Raw genomic sequence first — 24,945 nt, forward strand, 5'->3', positions numbered from 1 at the left:
TCCTCCACTGACTCTGACCATAAAGGGAGAGAGCAGCAGACTGAGGTTCTTTCCTCCACTGACTCTGACCATAAAGGGAGAGAGCAGCAGACTGAGGTTCTTTCCTCCACTGACTCTGACCATAAAGGGAGAGAGCAGCAGACTGAGGTTCTTTCCTCCACTGACTCTGACCATAAAGGGAGAGAGTAGCAGACTGAGGTTCTTTCCTCCACTGACACTGACCATAAAGGGAGAGAGCAGCAGACTGAGGTTCTTTCCTCCACTGACACTGACCATAAAGGGAGAGAGCAGCAGACTGAGGTTCTTTCCTCCACTGACTCTGACCAATAAGGGAGAGAGCAGCAGACTGAGGTTCTTTCCTCCACTGACTCTGACCAATAAGGGAGAGAGCAGCAGACTGAGGTTCTTTCCTCCACTGACTCTGACCATAAAGGGAGAGAGCAGCAGACTGAGGTTCTTTCCTCCACTGACTCTGACCATAAAGGGAGAGAGCAGCAGACTGAGGTTCTTTCCTCCACTGACTCTGACCATAAAGGGAGAGAGCAGCAGACTGAGGTTCTTTCCTCCACTGACTCTGACCAATAAGGAGAGAGCAGCAGACTGAGGTTCTTTCCTCCACTGACTCTGACCAATAAGGAGAGAGCAGCAGACTGAGGTTCTTTCCTCCACTGACTCTGACCATAAAGGGAGAGAGCAGCAGACTGAGGTTCTTTCCTCCACTGACTCTGACCATAAAGGGAGAGAGCAGCAGACTGAGGTTCTTTCCTCCACTGACTCTGACCATAAAGGGAGAGAGCAGCAGACTGAGGTTCTTTCCTCCACTGACTCTGACCAATAAGGGAGACCGTCTTCCAGCTGATGGTGAAACTCGAGTCGCACCGCATTATTTCTGCCTCATTTATTTACATTTTTGAACCTTTATTTAACTCGGCAAATCAGTTAAGAACAAATTCTTATTTACAACGATGACCTAGGAACAGTGGGTTAACTGCCTTGTTCAGGGGCAGAAAGACAGATTTTTACCTTGTCAGCTCAGGGGTTTGAACTTAACTGACTTGCCTATTTAAATAAAGGTAATAAAAAATAAATGGCTCTCTATCCACCAGATGTGTACCAAACTCACTAAAAGTAGCAGTAATAAAGCCAAACCTTGACCCAGAAAACATTTTTTTAAACTAAATCTGCCTATATCGAATCTTCTATTCCTCTCAACATTTTTAGAAAAAGCTGTTGCGCAGCAACTCACTGCCTTCCTGAAGACAAACAATGTATACGAAATGCTTCAGTCTGGTTTTAGACCCCATCATAGCACTGAGACTGCACTTGTGAAGATGGTAAATTACCTATTAATGGCATCAGACCGAGGCTCTGCATCTGTCCTCGTGCTCCTAGACCTTAGAGTTGCTTTTGATACCATCGATTACCACATTATTTTAGAGAGATTGGAAACCCAAATTGGTCTACACTGACAAGTCCTGGCCTGGTCTAGATCTTATCTGTCGGAAAGATATCAGTTTGTCTCTGTGAATGGTTTGTCCTATGACAAATCAACTGTACATTTCGGTGTTCCTCAAGGTTCTGTTTTAGGACCACTATTGTTTTCACTATATATTTTACCTCTTGGGGATGTCATTCGAAAACATAATGTTAACTTTCACTGCTATGCAGATGACACACAGCTGTACATTTCAATGAAACATGGTGAAGCCCCAAAATTGCCCTCGCTAGAAGCCTGTGTTTCAGACATAAGGAAGTGGATGGCTGCAAACTTTCTACTTTTAAACTCGGACAAAACAGAGATGCTTGTTCTAGGTTCCAAGAAACAAAGAGATCTTCTGTTGAATCTGACAATTCATCTTAATGGTTGTACAGTCGTCTCAAATAAAACTGAAGGACCTCGGCGTTACTCTGGACCCTGATCTCTCTTTTGAAGAACATATCAAGACCATTTCAAGGACAGCTTTTTTCCATCTACGTAACATTGCAAAAATCAGAAACTTTCTGTCCAAAAATGATGCAGAAAAATTAATCCATGCTTTTGTCACTTCTAAGTTAGACCACTGCAATGCTCTACTTTCCGGCTACCCGGATAAAGCACTAAATAAACTCGTCTCTAACCCTATTACAGGGGCTGAGTCACTGGCTTACTGGTGCTCTTTCATGTCGTCGCTAGGAGGGGTGCATCACTTGAGGCTAGAGGTTGAGTCACTGACGTGATCTTCCTGTCCCACAGACTATTCTTGATTGAATCTTCTCTTTACACATAATAAATCATATGTGTTAGAATAGACCATTATCATACAGCTGTATCGAAACAGGGGGAAAATACATGCCATCTATGCACTTAAATATCGTCTGGAGGACGCTTTTCATGCCAGCCAGGTAGGCTATAATCCTGTTGTAAAGAGAAGCAATGTTCTTCATATTAAGAAGGTTGAGAAATTTAGTAGGCCTAGCCTATAGAAAGCTGATGGGATACTCCTCTTTTAGTAGAGGCCATCACTGTTTTCTCACACAATTGCATAACCTATAGAAATGTTAAACATGAGCTCACGGGCTCTTGAAGTGTTCGATTAGATTGTCCATTACATTTGCATTGATGTCAGAGTGATTAGAGGGACAATAGAGTGCTGAGTACCAGGCAGTTAACAAGTTTGATAGACTACTAATGACCATCAGCAGCATCAGAGCTTGGAGAAGACTAATTACTGTGACTAAATATTTACATTACATTTAAGTAATTTAGCAGACGCTCTTATCCAGAGCGACTTACAAATTGGTGCATTCACCTTATGACATCCAGTGGGACAGTCACTTAACAATAGTGCATCTAAAACTTAAGGGGGCCCAGTGGGGGCGCCAGTAGTTAAGACTAACTAACGTCCTAGGGATTACTTATCCTATCCTAGGTATTCCTTAAAGAGGTGGGGTTTCAGGTGTCTCCGGAAGGTGGTGATTGACTCCGCTGTCCTGGCGTCGTGAGGAGTTTGTTCCACCATTGGGGGCCAGGGCAGCGAACAGTTTTGACTGGGCTGAGGCGGGAGCTGTACTTCCTCAGTGGTAGGGAGGCGAGCAGGCCAGAGGTGGATGAACGCAGTGCCCTTGTTTGGGTGTAGGGCCTGATCAGAGCCTGGAGGTACTGAGGTGCCGTTCAAATAGTCATGTGGAATTTGACTGCCTTCATGACTTGTGACTGGTGTTGCAGTAATATAGTCATTATAACAGCCCTACCTCTGACCACCGTAACGTTCTACAAGGCGCTTGATAGTTAAGACTAACTAACGTCCTACAAGGCGCTCGGCAGTTAAGACTAACTAATGTTCTACAAGGCGCTCGGTAGTTAAGACTAAACGTTCTACAAGGGGCTCTGTAGTTAAATGTAAATGTTAAGACTAACTAATGTTCTACAAGGCGCTCGGTAGTTAAGACTAATGTCCTACAAGGCGCTCGGTAGTTAAGACTAACTAACGTTCTACAAGGCGCTCGGTAGTTAAGACTAACGTTCTACAAGGCGCTTGGTAGTTAAGACTAACGTTCTACAAGGAGCTCGGTAGTTAAGACTAACTAATGTCCTACAAGGCGCTCGGCAGTTAAGACTAACTAACGTCCTACAAGGGGCTTGGTAGTTAAGACTAACTAACGTCCTACAAGGGGCTCGGAAGTTAACACTAACGTCCTACAAGGAGCTCGGTAGCTAAGACTAACGTCCTACAAGGCGCTCGGCAGTTAAGACTAACTAACGTCCTACAAGGGGCTCGGAAGTTAAGACTAACTAACGTCCTACAAGGGGCTCGGCAGTTAAGACTAACTAACGTCCTACAAGGGGCTCGGCAGTTAAGACATGTCCGTGCTCTGAACTCTGTAATAAGTTTTATCCTGCTGACCATATAGAGACTCAGCAGGATCTCATGGTGCACACAGCTGAGTACGTGCCTACATGGGCAGAGCAGCTGCGTTATAAGGAGGGGCTGTGAGGGTCAGTTGCCCACCCAACCCACCATACCATACCACACACACACTGCTGGGGAGAGGGCATGTGGTGTGTAGCAGTGTACACCGACACAACAGAAATGGGGAGAGGGCATGTGGTGTGTAGCAGTGTACACCGACACAACAGAAATGGGGAGAGGGCATGTGGTGTGTAGCAGTGTACACCGACACAACAGAAATGGGGAGAGGGCATGTGGTGTGTAGCAGTGTACACCGACACAACAGAAATGGGGAGAGGGCATGTGGTGTGTGTGTGGTGTGCAGTGTGGGGAGAGGGCATGTGGTGTGTACACCGACACAACAGAAATGGGGAGAGGGCATGTGGTGTGTAGCAGTGTACACCGACACAACAGAAATGGGGAGAGGGCATGTGGTGTGTAGCAGTGTACACCGACACAACAGAAATGGGGAGAGGGCATGTGGTGTGTAGCAGTGTACACCGACACAACAGAAATGGGGAGAGGGCATGTGGTGTGTAGCAGTGTACACCGACACAACAGAAATGGGGAGAGGGCATGTGGTGTGTAGCAGTGTACACCGACACAACAGAAATGGGGAGGAGGTGGGCATGTGGAAATGTGGAGAGGGCATGTGGTGTGTACCAGTGTACACCGACACAACAGAAATGGGGAGAGGGCATGTGGTGTGTAGCAGTGTACACCGACACAACAGAAATGGGGAGAGGGCATGTGGTGTGTAGCAGTGTACACCGACACAACAGAAATGGGGAGAGGGCATGTGGTGTGTAGCAGTGTACACCGACACAACAGAAATGTGACGAACATGAGCGTTCAGTGAATATTTTATTACAGCTCACCGGTTAACAGTAGGTCTTCATCTCAGTGTTGAAACAGTTTCATGTGATTCCATCATGCTGAAACAGCCTACAACACACATCACCACCATTAACGCTATAAAACACATCGTCACCTTCATTTATGCTTTTAAAAACCTCTCGTCTTGAGTAACAAAAAGCTATTAAAAAAAACAATTTCTATAAAAAAAAGAAAGAAAGGAAGGAAAGAATACAGGATAAGTCCAAATAAAATCAAACCCTGACTGTCGTTGAGGAGGTTGAACCCTGAACTATAACCTCTGTGGCCTGGTCCATACAACATGCACCTGATGCATGCATGTCGTCTCTGTGTGTGTGTGTGTGTGTGTGTGTAGGGACAGCACCATTAACACAATGTGTGTGTCTAAAGAGGATCAGCAGTGTCCGTGATCTTCGTCTGCCAGAGCCCTGAGAGTGAGAGACTGAGCTGCACTTCCTGACCTCATGCTAAATGTATAACCACATTACAGATACATATTTCACACAGAAACATAAAGAATTTGAAAAGAAAAATCAAAACAGACTATTTGAAAATGTTGATATTTTTTGTAAAAACCTTTTTGAGTGCAATGTTTACTGTTCTAAATTCTAAATCGTTTTGTTGTTGATGTTTTGCCTTCTCACTTTTGTAAACATGTTTCCCGTGCCAATAAATCCCCTTGAGAGCGAGAACGTCTTTTAAATCAGCCTCCACCATCTCAGGATGTAGAAATGTATTGTGTAGAACAAACATGGTCAGGTCTGTTATGTAGAACAGGGAGTCGTTCCAGCTGTAGTTCATCTATTTCTATCTGCAACGTTCTGAATGCTTCACGTCAATGATTAAAGCCCTGCAGCTGACAGAGAGTATGATGTCACTCTTCCGTCTCCTTTAACCTCTCCTACTGCCCCTCCCCGACAACACCATGGCAACCACGGCAGGCTCCATAGCGACCACTGAGTAAACAGGGAGGTGTGGCATGTGCTACTTCTTTCCTCTCACCTTTCAGTGTAACATCCATCCCTCCCTCCCCAGGCTACTGTAAACGACAGAGATATACCGACATTAGTGTTAAAGAGCCGCACTCTCACTCTCCTCCCCCCACCACATACCAACAGGGAGCGATAACGAGAGATAAACAACTCTGGACACAATGATTTAATAAACATTGTGATTTAGCAGAGAGATAGCCCGGTCTCTGGCTCAGCTCAGTGATCTAACGAGGTGGTCTGTGATGAAAGATATTTTTCTGTGCAGGAGTGTAGGGGCAGAGAGGTTCCTATCTCTTCAGAAGGACCTGTCTCATCAACATGTAGGAGCAGAGAGGTTCGTGTCTATTCAGAAGGACCTGTCTCATCAACATGTAGGAGCAGACAGGTTCCTGTCTCATCAACATGTAGGAGCAGAGAGGTTCCTGTCTCATCAACATGTAGGAGCAGACAGGTTCCTGTCTCATCAACATGTAGGAGCAGAGAGGTTCCTGTCTCATCAACATGTAGGAGCAGAGAGGTTCCTGTCTCATCAACATGTAGGAGCAGAGAGGTTCGTGTCTATTCAGAAGGACCTGTCTCATCAACATGTAGGAGCAGAGAGGTCCGTGTCTCCTCAGAAGGACCTGTCTCATCAACATGTAGGAGCAGAGAGGTCCGTGTCTCCTCAGAAGGACCTGTCTCATCAACATGTAGGAGCAGAGAGGTTCGTGTCTATTCAGAAGGACCTGTCTCATCAACATGTAGGAGCAGAGAGGTTCCTGTCTCATCAACATGTAGGAGCAGAGAGGTTCCTGTCTCATCAACATGTAGGAGCAGAGAGGTTCCTGTCTCATCAACATGTAGGAGCAGAGAGGTTCCTGTCTCATCAACATGTAGGAGCAGAGAGGTCCGTGTCTCCTCAGAAGGACCTGTCTCATCAACATGTAGGAGCAGAGAGGTCCGTGTCTATTCAGAAGGACCTGTCTCATCAACATGTAGGAGCAGAGAGGTTCCTGTCTCATCAACATGTAGGAGCAGAGAGGTTCCTGTCTCATCAACATGTAGGAGCAGAGAGGTTCCTGTCTCATCAACATGTAGGAGCAGAGAGGTCCGTGTCTCCTCAGAAGGACCTGTCTCATCAACATGTAGGAGCAGAGAGGTTCGTGTCTATTCAGAAGGACCTGTCTCATCAACATGTAGGAGCAGACAGGTTCCTGTCTCATCAACATGTAGGAGCAGAGAGGTTCCTGTCTCTTCAGAAGGACCTGTCTCATCAACATGTAGGAGCAGAGAGGTTCCTGTCTCATCAACATGTAGGAGCAGAGAGATCCGTGTCTCATCAACATGTAGGAGCAGAGAGGTTCCTGTCTCATCAACATGTAGGAGCAGAGAGGTCCGTGTCTCTTCAGAAGGACCTGTCTCATCAACATGTAGGAGCAGAGAGGTCCGTGTCTCCTCAGAAGGACCTGTCTCATCAACATGTAGGAGCAGAGAGGTCCGTGTCTCTTCAGAAGGACCTGTCTCATCAACATGTAGGAGCAGAGAGGTCCGTGTCTCCTCAGAAGGACCTGTCTCATCAACATGTAGGAGCAGAGAGGTCCGTGTCTCCTCAGAAGGACCTGTCTCATCAACATGTAGGAGCAGAGAGGTCCGTGTCTCCTCAGAAGGACCTGTCTCATCAACATGTAGGAGCAGAGAGGTCCGTGTCTCATCAACATGTAGGAGCAGAGAGGTTCCCGTCTCATCAACATGATTCAATGATTTTTATAAGCTGGTTGTTGCTACATGATCCAACAGATCTCCTTTAGCCCTTTATATATATATATATATATATGACACTACACCGCACAAACAAGGGCAGACGTGTGTGTGTGTGTACACATGTTTTAGTTGTTGTCCTAGCACAACATAGCCGATTCAAATAACCAACTCATCGTCAAGCTTTGATTATTTGAGACAGCTGTGTCGTGCTAGGACAACAACCAATGTGCACCCAAGAGGGGCCCCGGGACCGAGTTTGAGAAACCTGCTGTACAGCAAAACACACTGGAGATGAAAACAGCTGATCCTGGCTGACTAAACCCATAGAATAACATGTAGAACAGCTATGACCTCTAGGACCCTGGAGCTCCAAGCCAGCGCCACTGTTCTCCTCTCATCAGGGTCTAGACCTGGAACACCAGGTGAGTGATTCCCCTCTAATCAGGGCCTAATTTAGACCTGGGACACCAGGTGAGTGATTCCCCTCTAATCAGGGCCTAATTTAGACCTGGGACACCAGGTGGGTGATTCCCCTCTAATCAGGGCCTAATTTAGACCTGGGACACCAGGTGGGTGATTTCCCTCTAATCAGGGCCTAATTTAGACCTGGGACACCAGGTGGGTGATTCCCCTCTAATCAGGGACTGATTTAGACCTGGGACACCAGGTGGGTGATTCCCCTCATCAGGGACTGGTTTAAACCTGGGACACCAGGTGGGTGATTCCCCTCTAATCAGGGCCTAATTTAGACCTGGGACACCAGGTGAGTGATTCCCCTCATCAGGGACTGGTTTAGACCTGGGACACCAGGTGGGTGATTCCCCTCTAATCAGGGCCTAATTTAGACCTGGGACACCAGGTGAGTGATTCCCCTCTAATTAGGGTCTAGACCTGGGACACCAGGTGGGTGATTCCCCTCATCAGGGACTAGACCTGGGACACCAGGTGAGTGATTCCCCTCATCAGGGACTAGACCTGGGACACCAGGTGAGTGATTCCCCTCATCAGGGACTGGTTTAAACCTGGGACACCAGGTAAGTGATTCCCCTCATCAGGGACTGGTTTAGACCTGGGACACCAGGTGGGTGATTCCCCTCATCAGGGACTGGTCTAGACCTGGGACACCAGGTGGGTGATTCCCCTCTAATCAGGGCCTAATTTAGACCTGGGACACCAGGCGGGTGATTCCCCTCATCAGGGACTGGTTTAGACCTGGGACACCAGGTGGGTGATTCCCCTCATCAGGGACTGGTTTAGACCTGGGACACCAGGTGGGTGATTCCCCTCATCAGGGACTGGTCTAGACCTGGGACACCAGGCGGGTGATTCCCCTCATCAGGGACTGGTCTAGACCTGGGACACCAGGCGGGTGATTCCCCTCATCAGGGACTGGTCTAGACCTGTAATGAATGATGAGGTAGGAGAGCAGCAGGGCCAGAGCTGCTCTAAGGTGTGTATGTAGCAATCACTGAGTCAGTTAAACTGCTGTAAACACCTTTATATAGTCGTGTCCAACGGCCGTTCATCAGATACAATTCTAAATCAACACCTTGAGTGTCCACACGTTCCAAAATAATTAAAAACACAGAAAACCAAAAGAGAAAAGAACAACCCAACTCATTTAAAACCTCCTGGTTCTGTCCCTCTCTCCATCGGTCTATGAGACCAGTTTGGGCAGCACGGTGCGGAGGGGTATGGACCCTGCCGAGTCTCCCATCATGTTGGCTCTCTGTTTGTGATTTGCCGCTGTGCCACTCCCTCCTTTAGCCGGCAGGATGGATGGGAAGGAGGTAGAGTGGTGTTCTGCCACTCCTTTCTTCTCCCCAGCGGCGGGGGCCAGGGGCTTAGGCAGGCGTCGGTAGAGCCAGGGGTGTCTGAGGGCCTGACTAGGGGTCAGTCTGCTGGAAGGGTCCCAGTCTAGACACCTCTTAATAAAGTCTGTAAAGGTGAGATCTTCACATCCCTTCAGGGCCGCGCTCCACTCTTTACTGGAAGGGGGACCCCGGAGCTTCCCCCTGCGCGAGCGGGAGCCCGTGAACACCGTGGCCCCACCGGGCAAGGTGTTAGCCCCGCAGTAGCGCGGGTGGCCCTTGGAGGAGATGAAGTTCTTAGCCCTCTTGGCTTGCTCCAGCAGCTTGGTAGGGGGCATGCCCAGTAGCTCCATGACACAGGCCAGCTGGTCCCCCTCGTCCTCGCCTGGGAACATGGGATACCCTGTCAGCAGCTCAGCCAGGATACAGCCAAATGACCACATGTCAATGGGGAGACCGTAGCGTGACCCCAGGATGACCTCGGGAGCACGGTAGAAGCGGGACTGGATGTACGTGTAGACACGCTGGTGATGGAAACATGACGAACCAAAGTCTATCACCTGGACAGAGAGACCGAGTCAGACACAGAAATAGCAAGGCAAGGAGCAAATCCTGTGTATGTAGTGTGTAGAGTGTAGAGTGTGTGTAGTGTAGTGTGTAGTGTGTGTGTAGTGTGTAGTGTAGTGTGTGTAGTGTAGTGTAGTGTGTGTAGTGTGTGTGTAGTGTGTAGTGTGTGTGTAGTGTGTGTAGTGTAGTGTAGTGTGTGTAGTGTAGTGTGTGTAGTGTAATGTGTGTAGTGTAGTGTGTGTGTGTAGTGCGTAGTGTGTGTAGTGTGTTGTGTGTGTGTGTGTGTGTGTAGTGTTTGTAGTCTAGTGTGCGTGTATAGTGTCTGTAGTGTGTGTGTAGTGTGTGTAGTGTAGTGTGTGTGTAGTGTGTGTGTAGTGTAGTGTGTGTGTATAGTGTGTGTAGTGTGTAGTGTGTGTAGTGTGTGTGTAGTGTATGTGTAGTGTAGTGTGTGTAGTGTGTGTGTAGTGTGTGTAGTGTAGTGTATGTGTAGTGTGTGTAGTGTAGTTAGTGTAGTGTGTGTGTAGTGTAGTTAGTGTAGTGTGTGTAGTGTAGTGTGTGTAGTGTGGGGTAGTGTGTGTAGTGTGTAGTGTGGGGTAATGTGTGTAGTGTGTGTAGTGTAGTGTAGTGTGTAGTGTAGTGTGTGTGTGTGTGTGTAGTGTGTGTGTGTGTAGTGTGTGTAGTGTAGTGTGTGTAGTGTAGTGTGTGTGTAGTGTAGTGTGTGTAGTGTGTATGTGTAGTGTGTATGTGTAGTGTGTGTAGTGTAGTGTGTGTAGTGTGTGTAGTGTAGTGTGTGTGTAGTGTGTGTGTAGTGTGTGTAGTGTGGTGTGTGTAGTGTATGTGTAGTGTGTGTAGTGTAGTGTGTGTAGTGTAGTTAGTGTAGTGTGTGTAGTGTAGTGTGTGTAGTGTAGTGTGTGTGTAGTGTGTGTAGTGTGTAGTGTGGGGTAGTGTGTAGTGTGGGGTAGTGTGTGTAGTGTAGTGTGTGTAGTGTGTGTAGTGTAGTGTAGTGTAGTGTGTGTGTAGTGTAGTGTGTGTAGTGTGTGTGTGTGTAGTGTAGTGTGTGTAGTGTGTGTAGTGTAGTGTGTGTAGTGTAGTGTGTGTAGTGTGTGTGTGTAGTGTGTGTGTAGTGTAGTGTGTGTAGTGTGTATGTGTAGTGTGTGTAGTGTAGTGTGTAGTGTGTGTGTAGTGTGTAGTGTGTGTAGTGTGTGTGTAGTGTGTAGTGTGTGTAGTGTGTAGTGTGTGTAGTGTGTGTAGTGTGTGTAGTGTGTGTAGTGTAGTGTGTGTAGTGTGTGTGTGTAGTGTGTGTGTAGTGTAGCGTGTGTGTAGTGTAGCGTGTGTAGTGTAGTGTGTGTGTAGTGTGTGTGTGTAGTGTGTGTAGTGTAGTGTGTGTAGTGTGTAGTGTGTGTGTGTAGTGTGTGTAGTGTAGTGTGTGTAGTGTGTGTAGTGTGTATAGTGTGTGTGTGTGGTGTGTGTAGTGTGTATAGTGTGTGTGTGTGTGTGTGTAGTGTGTGTAGTGTAGTGTGTGTAGTGTGTGTAGTGTGTATAGTGTGTGTAGTGTGTGTGTGTGTGTAGTGTGTGTAGTGTGTGTATAGTGTGTGTGTAGTGTGTGTAGTGTAGTGTGTGTAGTGTGTGTAGTGTGTGTAGTGTGTGTGTGTAGTGTGTGTGTAGTGTGTGTGTAGTGTAGTATAATGTGTGTGTAGTGTAGTGTGTGTAGTGTAGTGTAGTGTGTGTAGTGTAGTGTGTGTAGTGTGTGCAGTGTGTGTGTAGTGTAGTGTGTGTGTAGTGTGTGTAGTGTGTGTAGTGTAGTGTAGTGTGTGTAGTGTGTGTAGTGTAGTGTAGTGTGTGTAGTGTAGTGTGTGTAGTGTAGTGTGTGTGTAGTGTGTGTAGTGTAGTGTGTGTGTAGTATAGTGTAGTGTGTGTGTAGTGTAGTGTGTGTAGTGTGTGTGTAGTGTAGTGTGTGTAGTGTGTGTAGTGTAGTGTGTGTAGTGTAGTGTGTGTAGTGTAGTGTGTGTAGTGTAGTGTGTGTAGTGTGTGTGTAGTGTGTGTGTAGTGTGTGTGTAGTGTAGTGTAGTGTGTGTGTGTAGTGTGTGTAGGTAGTGTGTGTAGTATAGTATAGTGTAGTGTGTGTGTAGTGTGTGTAGTGTAGTGTGTGTAGTGTAGTGTAGTGTGTGTGTAGTGTAGTGTGTGTAGTGTAGTGTGTATGTAGTGTAGTGTGTGTATAGTGTGTGTAGTGTGTGTAGTGTGTATAGTGTGTGTAGTGTAGTGTGTGTAGTGTGTGTAGTGTGTGTAGTGTGTGTAGTGTAGTGTGTGTAGTGTGTGTAGTGTGTGTAGTGTGTAGTGTGTGTGTATAGTGTGTGTAGTGTGTGTAGTGTAGTGTGTGTGTAGTGTGTAGTGTGTGTAGTGTGTAGTGTGTGTGTAGTGTGTGTGTAGTGTGTGTGTATAGTGTGTGTAGTGTGTGTAGTGTGTGTGTATAGTGTGTGTAGTGTGTGTGTAGTGTGTGTGTAGTGTGTGTGTAGTGTGTGTGTAGTGTGTGTGTAGTGTGTGTGTAGTGTGTGTGTAGTGTAGTGTGTGTGTAGTGTAGTGTGTGTATAGTGTGTGTATAGTCGTCCCATCCTCACCTTAATTCCACTCCGTCCTGTTTCAGCAGTATATTCTCAGTGTGTGTAGTGTAGTGTGTGTAGTGTGTGTAGTGTGTGTGTATAGTGTGTGTGTGTAGTGTGTGTGTATAGTGTGTGTAGTGTGTGTAGTGTAGTGTAGTGTGTGTAGTGTAGTGTGTTTGTAGTGTATTGTGTAGTGTAGTGTGTGTGTATAGTGTGTGTAGTGTGTGTGTGTAGTGTGTGTGTATAGTGTGTGTAGTGTGTGTAGTGTAGTGTAGTGTGTGTAGTGTAGTGTGTGTGTAGTGTAGTGTGTGTAGTGTGTGTGTAGTGTAGTGTGTGTGTGTAGTGTGTGTGTAGTGTGTGTGTAGTGTGTGTGTAGTGTAGTGTGTGTGTAGTGTAGTGTGTGTGTATAGTGTGTGTAGTGTGTGTGTAGTGTAGTGTGTGTAGTGTGTGTAGTGTAGTGTGTGTAGTGTAGTGTGTGTGTAGTGTAGTGTGTGTAGTGTGTGTAGTGTGTGTGTATAGTGTGTGTAGTGTAGTGTGTGTAGTGTAGTGTGTGTGTAGTGTAGTGTGTGTAGTGTGTGTAGTGTAGTGTAGTGTGTGTGTAGTGTAGTGTGTGTAGTGTGTGTATAGTGTGTGTATAGTCGTCCCATCCTCACCTTAATTCCACTCCGTCCCTGTTGTTTCAGCAGTATATTCTCAGTGTGTGTGTAGTGTAGTGTGTGTGTAGTGTGTGTGTAGTGTAGTGTGTGTGTATAGTGTGTGTAGTGTGTGTAGTGTAGTGTGTGTGTAGTGTAGTGTGTGTAGTGTGTAGTGTGTATAGTCGTCCCATCCTCACCTTAATTCCACTCCGTCCCTGCTGTTTCAGCAGTATATTCTCCGGCTTCAGGTCACAGTGGATAATCCGATGTCTGTTCAAAGCCTCCAGACACTGCAGGATGCTGTGGGCAAACTTCCTGACCAGCGGCAGACTGAAGCCCTGGAACTTATTCCTCTTGATCAGCTCGTACAGGTTCATGCTGAGCAGTTCAAAGGTCATGCAGATGTGGTTCCTGAAGGTGAAGTGTTCTAGCATGTGGACGGCGTTCATGGTTCCAGAGCGGTCCTGCTTACGGAGGTGCTCGAGGATGCGTATCTCCTCCTGGGCTTGGCGGTGGAAACGCTTCTCGTTACGGACCATCTTCAGAGCCAGGTGCTGCTGCAGCTTGTGGTCGTACACCTTCGCCACCTGGTCATCAGATCAATATATATATATATATATTTGTCAAAACGTCAGTTATCCCATCAATACATCTATCAGGTAATCAATCAAAAACCAACCGATGGGATGTTGTAGCACCTTGAGGGGACGAGGGTTAGGGTTCATGGGTTAAGGGTCAGGTTGCATCAAACCAATAGGCTGTTGTAGCACCTTGAGGGGACTAGGGTTAGGGTTCATGGGTTACGGGTCAGGTTGCATCAAACCAATTGGCTGTTGTAGCACCTTGAGGGGACTAGGGTTAGGGTTCATGGGTTAAGGGTCAGGTTGCATAAAACCTCTTAAGTGTTTCACTTGTAGTTTGATACCAAGGAGATCACTGATTAGTAAGGAACTCCCCTCACCTGGTTGTCTAGGTCTCAGTAAGGAACTCCCCTCACCTGGTTGTCTAGGTCTCAGTAAGGAACTCCCCTCACCTGGTTGTCTAGGTCTCAGTAAGAAACTCCCCTCACCTGGTTGTCTAGGTCTCAGTAAGGAACTCCCCTCACCTGGTTGTCTAGGTATCAGTAAGGAACTCCCCTCACCTGGTTGTCTAGGTCTCAGTAAGGAACTCCCCTCACCTGGTTGTCTAGGTCTCACCTGGTTGTCTAGGTATCAGTAAGGAACTCCCCTCACCTGGTTGTCTAGGTCCTAGTAAGTAACTCCCGTCACCTGGTTGTCCAGGTCTCACCTGGTTGTCTAGGTCTCAGTAAGGAACTCCCCTCACCTGGTTGTCTCAGTAAGGAACTCCCCTCACCTGGTTGTCTAGGTCTCAGTAAGGATCTCCCCTCATCTGGTTGTCTAGGTCTCAGTAAGGAACTCCCCTCACCTGGTTGTCTAGGTCTCAGTAAGGAACTCCCCTCATCTGGTTGTCTAGGTCTCAGTAAGGAACTCCCCTCACCTGGTTGTCTCAGTAAGGAACTCCCCTCACCTGGTTGTCTGGGTCTTAGTAAGGAACTCCCCTCATCTGGTTGTCTAGGTCTCAGTAAGGAACTCTCCTCACCTGGTTGTCTAGGTCTCAGTAAGGAACTCTCCTCACCTGGTTGTCTCAGTAATGAACTCCCCTCATCTGGTTGTCTAGGTCTCAGTAAGGAACTCTCCTCACCTGGTTGTCTAGGTCTCAGTCAGGAACTCCCCTCACCTGGTTGTCTAGGTCTTAATTGAAAGGAAAAACAATAACCAGCAGACACTAGACCCTCCATGGAATGAGTTTAACACCTGTGCTTTAAGGAATAATTTCCCCTTGTTTAATTGTTTAAAGGTGTTACTAACATTTCCCTAAGTAAGGGCACAATTTAAGGGTTTTACGGTAGTTTGAAGGCAAGTACTGCAGAAAGAGTCTCTGGTTACCATGGAGACGACCTGGTTCATTGACAAAGTCTCCCCAAAGAGATTGCCTTTATTTTGGGAGATCGCAAAACATAACTTCTATATTCAAGACAGGAGAAACAAATTGATTCAGAAGATAAAACACTTTTCTTGTAGTTGCTTTTCCTCAACTTGTTTTTATTCCTTTCTAGTACATGAAGCTAGCTCACAGAGTAGCTAACTAGCCAGCTAGCTCACGGAGTAGCTAACTAGCCAGCTAGCTCACAGAGCAGCTAACTAGCCAGCTAGCTCACAGAGTAGCTAACTAGCCAGCTAGCTCACAGAGTAGCTATAGCTAACTAGCCAGCTAGCTCACAGAGTAGCTAACGAGCCAGCTAGCTCACAGAGTAGCTATAGTTAACTAGCCAGCTAGCTCACAAAGTAGCTATAGCTAACTACCCAGCATTGATTGTGCACTTTTCATTGAATAGCTAAGTAGCTAGCTGGTTGATATTTTCCTTTTGTAACCAGAGCAGATGAAAGCAACATTCACCTCCACAAATGCAGTTTACATTGATATCCATACTGAATGAAGCCGTTAAGGGACCTCATGGGCCTTTTGCCTCTTGGTAGGCCATCATTATAAATACAAATTTGATCTTAACTGACTTGCCTAGTTAAATAATTGTTAAATAATCAAAAAATATAAAAACATTTCACTTAATTTAAGGGGGAAATACATCTTAAAAAGTTTTGTGCAACTAATTAATTTAAGGAAACATGAAGAGAAAAGATGAGGGGGAAATTAACTGGGTCCAGAGGTCAGAGGTTAAAGCGTTACCTGTCCGAAGCTGCCCTTGCCGATGACTTTGAGGAACTCGTATCTGAAGGCCAGGTGATCGTGGGGTACATGGACGTACCCGCCCTGCTCGTCATCAAAACCCCCATTGTTGCTGCCCCCAGCGACTGCAGGACGCTTCTTAGCGTTGGGACCCAGGAAATACACCTGTTGGAACCATAATATTATTCACAAATTAATCACAGAATTGTTTTAATGTAACAAAATACATGTTTCTGTGTGTGTGTCTCAGTGTGTGTGTGTTTGTCTGTGTCTCAGTGTGTGTGTTTGTGTGTGTGCACGTGTGCTTGTCTCAGGAGGCTGAAGAAATTTGGCTTGGCACCTAAAACGTTTACAGATGCACAATCGAGAGCATCCTGTCGTCTGATACGGCAAATTCTCTGCCCACAATCGTAAGGTTCTCCCAGAGGGTAGTGAGGTCTGCACAATGCATCACCGGGGGAAAACTACCTGCCCTCCAGGACACCGACACCACCCAATGTCACAGGAAGGCTAAAAAGATCATCAAGGACAACAACCACCCGAGCCACTGCCTGTTCACCCCGCCATTATCCAGAAGGCAAGGTCAGTACAGGTGCATCAAAGCTAGGATCGAGAGACTGAAAAAGAGCTTCTATCCCAAGGCCTTCAGACTGTAAAATAGCCATCACTAACACGTTAGAGGCTGCTGCCCAATATAAATAGACTTGAAATCACTGGCCACGGTATAACCACCTGCCTCTCGTTGCACTCCACGAGGAGTGCCTGTTATGCGAATGCAGTAAGCCAAGGTAAGTTGCTAGCTAGCATTAAACTTATCTTATAAAAAACAATCATAAGCACTAGTTAAACTATTAATATTATCAACCATGTGTAGTTATCTAGCGTGGCCTGCGTTGCATATAATCTGACTGAGCATACAAGCATACACGTATCTGACTGAGCGGTGGTTGGCAGCAGCAGGCTCGTAAGCATTCATTCAAACAGCACTTTCGTGCATTTTGCCAGCAGCTCTTCTGTTTATGACTTCAAGCCTATCAACTCCCGAGATGAGGCTGGTGTAACCGATGTGAAATGGCTAGCTAGTTAGCGGGGTGCGGGCTAATAGCGTTTCAAACATCACTCGCTCTGAGACTTGGAGTAGTTGTTCCCCTTGCTCTGCATGGGTAACGCTGCTTCGATGGTGGCTGTTGTCGTTGTGTTCCTGGTTCGAGCCCAGGGAGGAGCGAGGAGAGGGACAGAAGCTATACTGTTATACTGGCAATACTAAAGTGTCTATAAGAATAACCAATAGTCAAAGGTTAATGAAAAACAAAATGGTATAGAGAGAAATAGTCCTATAATTCCTATAATAACTACAACCTAAACTTCTAACCTGGGAATATTGAAGTCTCGTGTTAAAAGGAACCACCAGCTTTCATTTGTTCTCATGTTCTGAGCAAGGAACTTAAACGTTAGCTTTCTTACATGGCACATATTGCACTTTTACTTTCTTCTCCAACACTTTGTTTTTGCATTATTTAAACCAAATTGAACACGTTTCATTATTTATTTGAGGCTAAATTGATTTTATTGATGTATTATATTAAGTTAAAATAAGTGTTCATTCAGTATTGTTGTAATTGTCATTATTACAAATAAATAAACAAATAAAAAACGGCCTATTAATCGGTATCGGCTTTTTTGGTCCTCCAATAATCGGTATCGGCGTTGAAAAATCATAATCGGTCGACCTCTAATGGGGAGTGTCACCGCACAGGTCTCTCCAGAGATGTTAGATCGGGTTCAGGTCCGGGCTCTGACTGGGACCCTCAAGGACACTCAAGACTTGTCCTGAAGCCACTCCTGCGTTGTCTTGGCTGTGTGCATAGGGTCGTTGTCCTGTTGGAAGGTGATCCTTCACCCCAGTCTGAGGTCCTGAGTGCTCTGGAGCAGGTTTTCATCAAGGATCCCTCAGTACTTTGCTCTGTTCATCTTTCCCTCGATCCTGACTAGTCTCCCAGTCCCTGCCGATGAAAAACATCCCCACAGCATGATGCTGCCACCACCATGCTTCACCGTAGGAATGGTGCCATGTTAACTCCAGACATGATGCTTGGCATTCAGGCCAAAGAGTTCAATCTTGGTTGCGTCAGACCAGAGAATCTTGTTTCTCATCGTCTGAGAGTCTTTAGGTGCCTTTTTGCAAACTCAATGGGCTGTCATGTGCCTTTTACTGAGGAGTGGCTTCCACCTGGCCACTACCATAAATGCCTGATTGGTGGAGTGCTGCAGAGATGGTTGTCCTTCTGGAAGGCTCTCCCATCTCTACAGAGGAACTCTGGAACTCTGTCAGAGTGACCATCGGGTTCTTGGTCACCTTCCTGACCGATCCCTTTTCCGCCTATTTCTCAGTTTTTCCAGGCGGCCAGCTCTAGGAAGAGTCTTGATGGTTCCAAACATCTTCCATTTAAGAATGCCTAAACTCAACTTCGAGTCTCATAGCAAAGGCTCTGAATACTCGTTTAAATAAGTTTTACATTTTAATATTTTATAAATTTGCAAACATTTTTAAAAACCTGTTTTCGCTTTGTCATTAACGGGTATTGTATATAGATTTTATTTAATCCAGTTTAGAATAAGGCTGTAATGTAACAACATGTGGGAAAAGGGGTCTGAATACTTTCAGAGTACAATGATCACACTGTAGAGCTCTGTGAATGTGTGTCTGTGAGTGTGTCTGTGAGTGTGTCTGTGAGTGTGTCTGTGAGTGTGTCTGTGAGTGTGTCTGTGTGTGTGTGTGTGTGTGTGTGTGTGTGTGTGTGTGTGTGTGTGTGTGTGTGTGTGTGTGTGTGTGTGTGTGTGTGTGTGTGTGTGTGTGTGTGTGTGTGTGTGTGTGTGTGTGTGTGTGTGTGTGTGTACCTCTGGGTAGGAGTGTATCTCAGTCTGTTCCAGGATAGTGAGTTGAGAGCGGTACTGTCTGAGGGCCTGTTCAGGAGTCAGGGGTCCCACCAGTTTGCCTCCCCAGGGTCCGGTGCTCTCCGACGACCCTTTACTGGAGCCCGTACTGTCTGAGCTGCGTTCTTTAGACAGTCCAGACACCAGGGCGGGTTTACCGGTGGTCTGTCCGGTGGTGCGCTCTTTAGACAGCCCAGTCACCGGGGAGGGTTTACCGGTGGTCTGTCCGGTGGTGCTGTTGCCGTTGTGTGTTGTCGTGGTAATAGCATTGACCTTGCGGTTGTAGGTGGAGTCATCGTACGGGTACTTGACCTTCAGCTGACCCCCGCTAACACCGATCTGGTCCCGCATCACACCTGGCTTATTCACCTGGGGGAGGGAGAAGAGAGAGAGTTAGAGAGAACGTGACAGAGAAAGAGAGATGGGGGAAGGGTGAGAACCAGTGGAACAGGAACTAATTCCTGCCAGACAATGTTGTAATAGGGTCAAGTGCAGCAAAGAAAGACTCATCAGAGCTGTAGCTGGCTCAAAACAGAGCTGTAGCTGGCTCAAAACAGAGCTGTAGCTGGAAAACAGAGCTGTAGCTGGCTCAAAAGTTGTAGTGGTCTATTGGTTGTAACGGTGGTATTGAGGTTGCGCCTTGTGGTTATTTTTGTTTTATTTGTAATGTACATTTTTCTTCCTGTTAATCAAATAACACACAGCTCAGACACCCAACATACCCCACAAGACATAGCACCAGGGGTCTCTTCAGACACCCATACATACCCCACGAGACATGCCACCAGGGGTCTCTTCAGACACCCATATATACCCAACAAGACATGCCACCAGGGGTCTCTTCAGATACCCATATATAACCCACAAGACATGCCACCAGGGGTCTCTTCAGATACCCATATATAACCCACAAGACATGCCACCAGGGGTCTCTTCAGACACCCATATATAACCAACAAGACATGCCACCAGGGGTCTCTTCAGACACCCATATATAACCCACAAGACATGCCACCAGGGGTCTCTTCAGACACCCATATATAACCAACAAGACATGCCACCGGGGGTCTCTTCAGACACCCATATATACCCCACAAGACATGCCACCAGGGGTCTCTTCAGTCAACCATATACCCCACAAGACATGCCACCAGGGGTCTATTCACAGTCTCAAAGTACATTAAGCCAATGCACAGTATATTACACAGAGCCATGATCGCATGGAACTCCCATCTCCAATTACTCAAGCAAACAGATGAAATAACATCTCATGGAACGGACCGTGAGGGGACACAAACACAGTAACATTATTCTGTTGTATTGTTAATATATTCTTGTATTTTAAAATTGGTCTGTTCTTGCCTATCACTGTTTTGTTTACTTGTCATGTTTTGTGTTTCTTGTGGACCCCAGGAAGAGTAGCTGCTGCTTCTGCAGATCAACGAGGACAAACACAAACTCTCCATGTGTCAGCTGTTATCAGACTGGGAGGGTAGAGACAGTTAGACAAGACACACTATAAAAACCTAGTTTACATTTCAATCTGTCCCAGAAGTCTACCAAGAGATCTAACTCCCGAGTCTGGTTCAAACTTCCTCAAGCTCAACATGGATAAAACAGAACTTCCTCAAGCTCAACATGGATAAAACAGAACTTCCTCAAGCTCAACAGGGATAAAACAGAACTTCCTCAAGCTCAACAGGGATAAAACAGAACTTCCTCAAGCTCAACAGGGATAAAACAGAACTTCCTCAAGCTCAACATGGATAAAACAGAACTTCCTCAAGCTCAACAGGGATAAAAGAACTTCCTCAAGCTCAACAGGGATAAAACAGAACTTCCTCAAGCTCAACAGGGATAAAACAGAACTTCCTCAAGCTCAACAGGGATAAAACAGAACTTCCTCAAGCTGAGAATGAGAACTTGTTCTCAACTGGCCTACCTGGTTAAATAAAGGTGAAATAAATGAAAGCTCAACAGTGATAAAAACAGAACTACTCATAGGCACCAAATCCACCCTCGCCAAAGCTGAGAACCTCACCATTGACAACACCTCCACTGTTTCTCACTCCCTCCACGCACACAACCTTGGCGTCACCCAGGACTCTCATTTGACCACCACATAAGATAGACCGTCAAATCCTCATTCTTCCACATCCGCAACATTCAGGTCAACTGTATTATCCCACCAGGGGGACATTCATTCATGTGCTTAAAGAAATAGACGGTACATAACACATGAAACACACAGAAATAACACACAAAAACATTCACTCAAAGCGCTACAGCTACACATTGAAAGTGAATGTGCAGTATACTGGAGGGACCAACAGACTATCTATTATTCAGTCTGATGACTGTTGGAATAAACTAGTCCCCATGTCTATCTGGTTTAATCTTCTATTGAACAAGTCTCTTTCCCCTTGTCTGGCTGCTGCTGTCAATCAGTTCTCAGTGATGAGTACTGTCCTGTAAAACGCTTTCAAGTTCTACGAGGATGAGTTCTGAGTGAAGGGGGATGAGTACTGTCCTGTAAAACGCTTTCAAGTTTTACAAGGATGAGTTCTGAGTGAAGGGGGATGAGTACTGTCCTGTAAAACGCTTTCAAGTTCTACGAGGATGAGTTTTGAGTGAAGGGGGATGAGTACTGTCCTGTAAAACGCTTTAAAGTTCTACGAGGATGAGTTTTAAGTGAAGGGGGATGAGTACTGTCCTGTAAAATGCTTTCAAGTTTTACGAGGATGAGTTCTGAGTGAAGGGGGATGAGTACTGTCCTGTAAAACGCTTTCAAGTTCTACGAGGATGAGTTTTGAGTGAAGGGGGATGAGTACTGTCCTGTAAAACGCTTTAAAGTTTTACGAGGATGAGTTTTGAGTGAAGGGGGATGAGTACTGTCCTGTAAAACGCTTTCAAGTTTTACGAGGATGAGTTTTGAGTGAAGGGGGATGAGTACTGTCCTGTAAAACGCTTTCAAGTTTTACGAGGATGAGTTTTGAGTGAAGGGGGATGAGTACTGTCCTGTAAAACGCTTTCAAGTTTTACGAGGATGAGTTTTGAGTGAAGGGGGATGAGTACTGTCCTGTAAAACGCTTTCAAGTTTTACGAGGATGAGTTCTGAGTGAAGAGGGATGAGTACTGTCCTGTAAAACGCTTTCAAGTACTACGAGGATGAGTTTTGAGTGAAGGGGGATGAGTACTGTCCTGTAAAGCGCTTTCAAGTTTTACGAGGATGAGTTTTGAGTGAAGGGGGATGAGTACTGTCCTGTAAAACGCTTTCAAGTTCTACGAGGATGAGTTTTGAGTGAAGGGGGATGAGTACTGTCCTGTAAAACGCTTTCAAGTTTTACGAGGATGAGTTCTGTGTGCAGGTTGGCGGCTGGTTCTTGTTCTATACCAATTTTCTTTCCTGCCGTCTTAAGCAAGCCCTGAAGCTTGACTTGTTCTCGCATGTTTCCGAACACGCATATCAGACCAAAGGTCAGCACACTCTGCAGGACAGATTTTTAGAACAGTTGTAAGATATGGCGGTCGACAATAAAATGGTTTAGTTTGCGTTTAAAAAAAAAAACTCCTGCAATTTCTTTATCTTTGCAAAGGTACAGACAGAGGTTAGAGGAACAGGGGGAGGGGCATAGCTTAGAGGAACAGGGGGAGGGGCACAGTTTAGAGGGACAGGGGGAGGGGGCAGGTTAGAGGAACAGGGGGAGGGGGGGGGCAGCTTAGAGGAACAGGGGGAGGGGGCAGCTTAGAGGAACAGGGGGAGGGGGCAGCTTAGAGGAACGGGGGGCAGGTTAGAGGAACAGGGGGAGGGGGCAGCTTAGAGGAACAGGGGGAGGGGGCAGCTTAGAGGAACAGGGGGAGGGGGCAGGTTAGAGGACCAGGCTACGGGGGCAGCTTAGAGGAACAGGGGGATGGGGGCAGCTTAGAGGAACAGGGGAGGGGGCAGCTTAGAGGAACAGGGGGCGGGTGGGCAGCTTAGAGGAACAGGGGCGGGTGGGCAGCTTAGAGGAACAGGGGGCGGGGGCAGCTTAGAGGAACGGGAGGTGGGGGGCAGTTTAGAGGAACGGGGGTGGGGGGCAGCTTAGAGGAACAGGGGGAGGGGGCAGCTTAGAGGAACAGGGGGCGGGTGGGCAGCTTAGAGGAACAGGGGGCGGGTGGGCAGGTTAGAGGAACGGGGGCGGGGGGCAGCTTAGAGGAACGGGAGGTGGGGGGCAGCTTAGAGGAACGGGGGTGGGGGGCAGCTTAGAGGAACAGGGGAAGAGGCGCAGCTTAGAGGGACAGGGGGAGGGGTGCAGCTTAGAGGAACAGGGGAGGGGTGCAGTTTAGAGGAAAAGGGGAAGAGGCACAGCTTAGAGGAACAGGGGAGGGGTGCATTTTAGAGGAACAGGGGAAGAGGCACAGCTTAGAACGACAGGGGAGGGGCGCAGCTTAGAGGAACAGGGGGAGGGGTGCAGCTTAGAGAAACAGGGGGAGGGGGGCAGCTTAGAGGGACAGGGGCGCAGCTTAGAGGGACAGGGGGGAGGGCCGCAGCTTAGAGGGAACATTTGTTATGAGATGGAAACACACTCCTGAACTATGCAATCCTTCCCCCCAGCTGAGAAGTGAGAGTGTGTGTGTGTGTGTGTGTGTGGCAGGCGCGTGTGTGTGTGTGTGTGTGGCAGGCTTGTGTGTGTGTGTGTGTGGCAAGCGTGTGTGTGTGTGGCAGGCGCGTGTGTGTGTGGCAGGCGCGTGTGTGTGTGTGTGTGTGGCAGGCTTGTGTGTGTGTGTGGCAAGCGTGTGTGTGTGGCAGGCTTGTGTGTGTGTGGCAGGCTTGTGTGTGTGTGGCAAGCGTGTGTGTGTGGCAGGCTTGTGTGTGGCAGGCTTGTGTGTGTGTGTGTGGCAAGCGCGTGTGTGTGTGTGTGTGTGTGGCAAGCGCGTGTGTGTGTGTGTGTGTGTGTGTGTGTGTGTGTGTGTGTGTGTGTGTGTGTGTGTGTGTGTGTGTGTGTGTGTGTGTGTGTGTGTGTGTGTGTGTGTGTGTGTGTGTGTGTGTGTGTGTGTGTGTGTGTGTGTGTGTGTGTGTGTGTGTGTGTGTGTGTGTGTGTGTGTGTGTGTGTGTGTGTGTGTGTGGCAGGCTTGTGTGTGTGTGGCAGGCGTGAGCCCTGAATAGCTGTGGGTGTGCAGCAGCAGGCATTCCAGTGGGAGCAGAGCAGACCTTCCTCCTACATCAGCTGTCTGAACGAACACAGACACACAGACACACAGACAAACAGACAGACAGACAGACAGAGAGTGTATGAGGACAGTATAACATGTTGTAGCAGAAGACTAGGACAGCAGGACCCTATTCTCTGTGCTCGTGGATTATATAACTTGTCGGGAGAGAAGAGAGCTGAGGGGTAATGGTGAATGTGTTAGGTCAGATTTTCAAGCCTAGTAAATCTTTACAATCTATCAGACCTTGTTTCCTGCCTGCTTGTGGTGTGTGCCCTCCTTAATGGGTCTGGATGTAAACAGCCCCTCTGGCAGTAAGCCAATCAGAGAGCACCGTTCAAAAGGACCTACTGGGTCTGGTTCCAACACTAACACATCCCTCCTCCACACCCCTCCTTCACATCCCTCCTTCACATCCCTCCTTACGGTTCAAGGGAGAGAGAGACGAGTGAGGGGAGAGGATAAGGAAGGAGGGAGAGGGGGGATAAGAAGGGAGAGGGGGGGATGAGGAGTTAGAGAGGGGATAAGGAGGTAGAGGGGATAAGGAGGTAGAGGGGATTGGGAGGTAGAGGGGATTGGGAGGTAGAGGGAGAGGGGATAAGGAGGGAGAGATGATAAGGAGGTAGGGGGGATAAGGAGGTAGAGGGGATAAGGAGGTAGAGGGAGAGGGGATAAGGAGGGAGAGAGGGGCAAATGACGAGATAGGATAAGGAGGGAGAGGGTTTAAGGAGGGAGAGGGTTTAAGGAGGGAGAGGGTTTAAGGAGGGAGAGGGTTTAAGGAGGGAGAGGGTTTAAGGAGGGAGAGGGTTTAAGGAGGCAGAGGGGATAAGGAGGCAGAGGGGATAAGGAGGCAGAGGGGATAAGGAGGCAGAGGGGATAAGGAGGCAGAGGGGATAAGGAGGCAGAGGGGGTAAGGAGGCAGAGGGGAT

At 47.3% G+C, this 24,945-nt stretch overlaps 2 protein-coding genes across 13 annotated transcripts in view; both read right to left on the reverse strand.

Annotated features, from left to right (window-relative positions):
* Window positions 1-4,776: 4,776 nt before the first annotated feature.
* On the reverse strand, window positions 4,777-8,088 carry LOC124018340. 11 transcript variants are annotated; one of them, XM_046333643.1, is made up of 4 exons: window positions 7,487-8,088; window positions 7,156-7,435; window positions 6,596-6,921; window positions 4,777-6,460 (listed from the first exon to the last, which is right to left on the reverse strand). In XM_046333643.1, exons 1-4 carry the CDS (start codon window positions 7,525-7,527, stop codon window positions 6,085-6,087), a joined length of 1,023 nt encoding a protein of 340 aa, XP_046189599.1. In that variant the 5' UTR covers window positions 7,528-8,088; the 3' UTR covers window positions 4,777-6,084. The 11 variants fall into 11 exon arrangements, with proteins under 11 accessions (XP_046189599.1, XP_046189615.1, XP_046189624.1 ...); XM_046333659.1 differs by having other exon boundaries at window positions 6,596-6,870; window positions 7,123-7,191; window positions 7,243-8,088; XM_046333668.1 differs by having other exon boundaries at window positions 4,777-6,318; window positions 6,523-6,636; window positions 6,670-6,921; window positions 7,156-8,088.
* Window positions 8,089-8,733: 645 nt separating this feature from the next.
* Window positions 8,734-24,945, reverse strand: part of dyrk3 (dual specificity tyrosine phosphorylation regulated kinase 3) — a 34,206-nt gene continuing 17,994 nt past the window's right edge. The window contains exons 3-7 of one of the 2 annotated variants that reach the window (XR_006836974.1): window positions 18,791-19,195; window positions 15,893-16,057; window positions 13,345-13,734; window positions 8,938-9,908; window positions 8,734-8,890 (exon numbers count right to left, since the gene is read on the reverse strand). Coding sequence is in view for 1 of the 2 variants with exons in the window: in XM_046338258.1 (XP_046194214.1) it covers window positions 9,195-9,908; window positions 13,345-13,734; window positions 15,893-16,057; window positions 18,791-19,195 (1,674 nt within the window). In the remaining variant the exon portion in view is untranslated. Of the gene's footprint in view, window positions 9,909-13,344; window positions 13,735-15,892; window positions 16,058-18,790; window positions 19,196-24,945 lie in introns of both variants that reach the window. The other variant, XM_046338258.1, reaches the window with a different exon arrangement.

This window comes from Oncorhynchus gorbuscha, linkage group LG03 (genome assembly GCF_021184085.1).
Source record: "Oncorhynchus gorbuscha isolate QuinsamMale2020 ecotype Even-year linkage group LG03, OgorEven_v1.0, whole genome shotgun sequence".
Taxonomy (NCBI): domain Eukaryota; kingdom Metazoa; phylum Chordata; class Actinopteri; order Salmoniformes; family Salmonidae; genus Oncorhynchus; species Oncorhynchus gorbuscha.